Raw genomic sequence first — 1,556 nt, forward strand, 5'->3', positions numbered from 1 at the left:
TGGCTCATTTATACTCCCATATGGCTTAGAGGTGTAGAAAGCTTGTTGAAAGTTTGAAGCATGAATTAAAGAGGGTGATGGTCCCTATCTCCATCACGAGGCTCTTGACCTTAGTAGACCGTTGAAAAATTATAGGGTACAGGTGGTGGCAAGGCTACTAAGACTCAGGAAGGAACCTCTATACTAAAAATATATAATAAAAATAAAAAATTCTAAAAAAAAATAATATATGTACCTATATATATGTATGAGTACCAAGTCTAGATATTAATTTATTTATTCTATGTGTTTAATTAAAATAATTTTAGAAATTTATATTTTGATTAACTTTTTAAAAATAAAAAGAAATGGTAATTATTTATAAAAGAATTATTAATTTTTGTATGAACTCAAAAAGAAAAAAAAACTAATATTTAAATAAAAAGAAAAATTAAAAAATTTAAAATTAAAAAAATAATTAATAGATTATAAGGACTTAATTATAATATTAATAAATTAATGATATATATAAAATAATATATTAAATGACGTGTGAGTTAAATTCAGATTTCTATATAATTAAGAACAGCAGGAAAGAGAGGAACAGAAAGGAGTTTTGCTGAAGCATTGTAAGTAATTAACGCATGCACCATGTTCCCTATGTTTCTCTCAATATCAAACCAGGAAGTAGCAAGGGACACCTTGGAGTTGTTGTTGATCCCCACGTGGTACATATGCGGACCATATTCGTTCAGGTAAGTGTCAAATTCGACGGCAATGATGTTTTGCGTGTCACCGTATAGGCCAAGAAGACCACCACCTGCATCCGGCGGAATAGGGTATGCAAGAGGTGCCACGTAGAAGGCAAAACCGTCACCGTAGGATTTTGTGGACACGTCGATAGTGAACGAAAAACGAGTAGAAAAGTGAGTGACATTTCCATTAGAAGAGTTTTTGAGATGTAGAGGTTGGGCATAGATGGCTCGTCCCACTCCGTCGTTGACGAGTGAGTTGAGAACTAGGGTTCCGTTCTCAATCTTTGTTACGCCTGTGTATCCAACGAAGCTTGCGCTTTCAGTATCGTTGAAATTAGCTATGTTGAAGGAAAGTGGTTGAACTATTGGAAGGACAAGGGTGCGCAAAAGAAGAAAAGTTTTCAAGTAGTGCAAACATATGGAGGTTGAGTCTCCAGTTGGGATCCAAACAAATGCTATCAAAGATGACGTTGAGACTTCTGAACTTGTTATTGTTCCATCCAACTCTCCAGTCATTCATTCTCTCCCACTTCCAGATGATGTGGTGGACCACAATCACACCATTATTCCCAACCTGCAATCCATCAAAGGTAAACAGGTTGCTTCTGTCAAGCGAAATCGAAAAAAGGTTAGGCAACAAGTCCTTTCATTTTGTAATTCAATTTTTGATGGAAATATTAGAAATTGTAATAGGATGTTCTGGTTAAGAATTGAGGTCATAGAGACTAAGCGAGTTTGGGAAATTGGAAAGGCTTTAGGTGTGATGTTTGATGGTGAGGAGGAACATATAATAGAAACATTGGCTAATCTAGAGTCAAGAGA

The 1,556-nt window shown here is 35.1% G+C and overlaps 1 protein-coding gene across 1 annotated transcript; it reads right to left on the reverse strand.

The window, feature by feature from the left end:
- Nucleotides 1-542: 542 nt before the first annotated feature.
- Nucleotides 543-1,250, reverse strand: LOC109813269 (lectin beta-1 and beta-2 chains). Its single transcript, XM_083064348.1, has one exon. The coding sequence runs from the start codon at nt 1,248-1,250 to the stop codon at nt 543-545; it is 708 nt and encodes a 235-aa protein (XP_082920474.1).
- Between the last annotated feature and the right edge of the window lie 306 nt (nt 1,251-1,556).

This window comes from Cajanus cajan, chromosome 9, assembly GCF_000230855.2.
Source record: "Cajanus cajan strain Asha chromosome 9, NIPB_CcT2T_4, whole genome shotgun sequence".
NCBI lineage: Eukaryota > Viridiplantae > Streptophyta > Magnoliopsida > Fabales > Fabaceae > Cajanus > Cajanus cajan.

Coding starts and splice junctions, on each gene's coding strand:
- LOC109813269 (XM_083064348.1), bottom strand. CDS start 1,250: ATGACTGGAGAGTTGGATGGAACAATAACAAGTTCAGAAGTCTCAACG.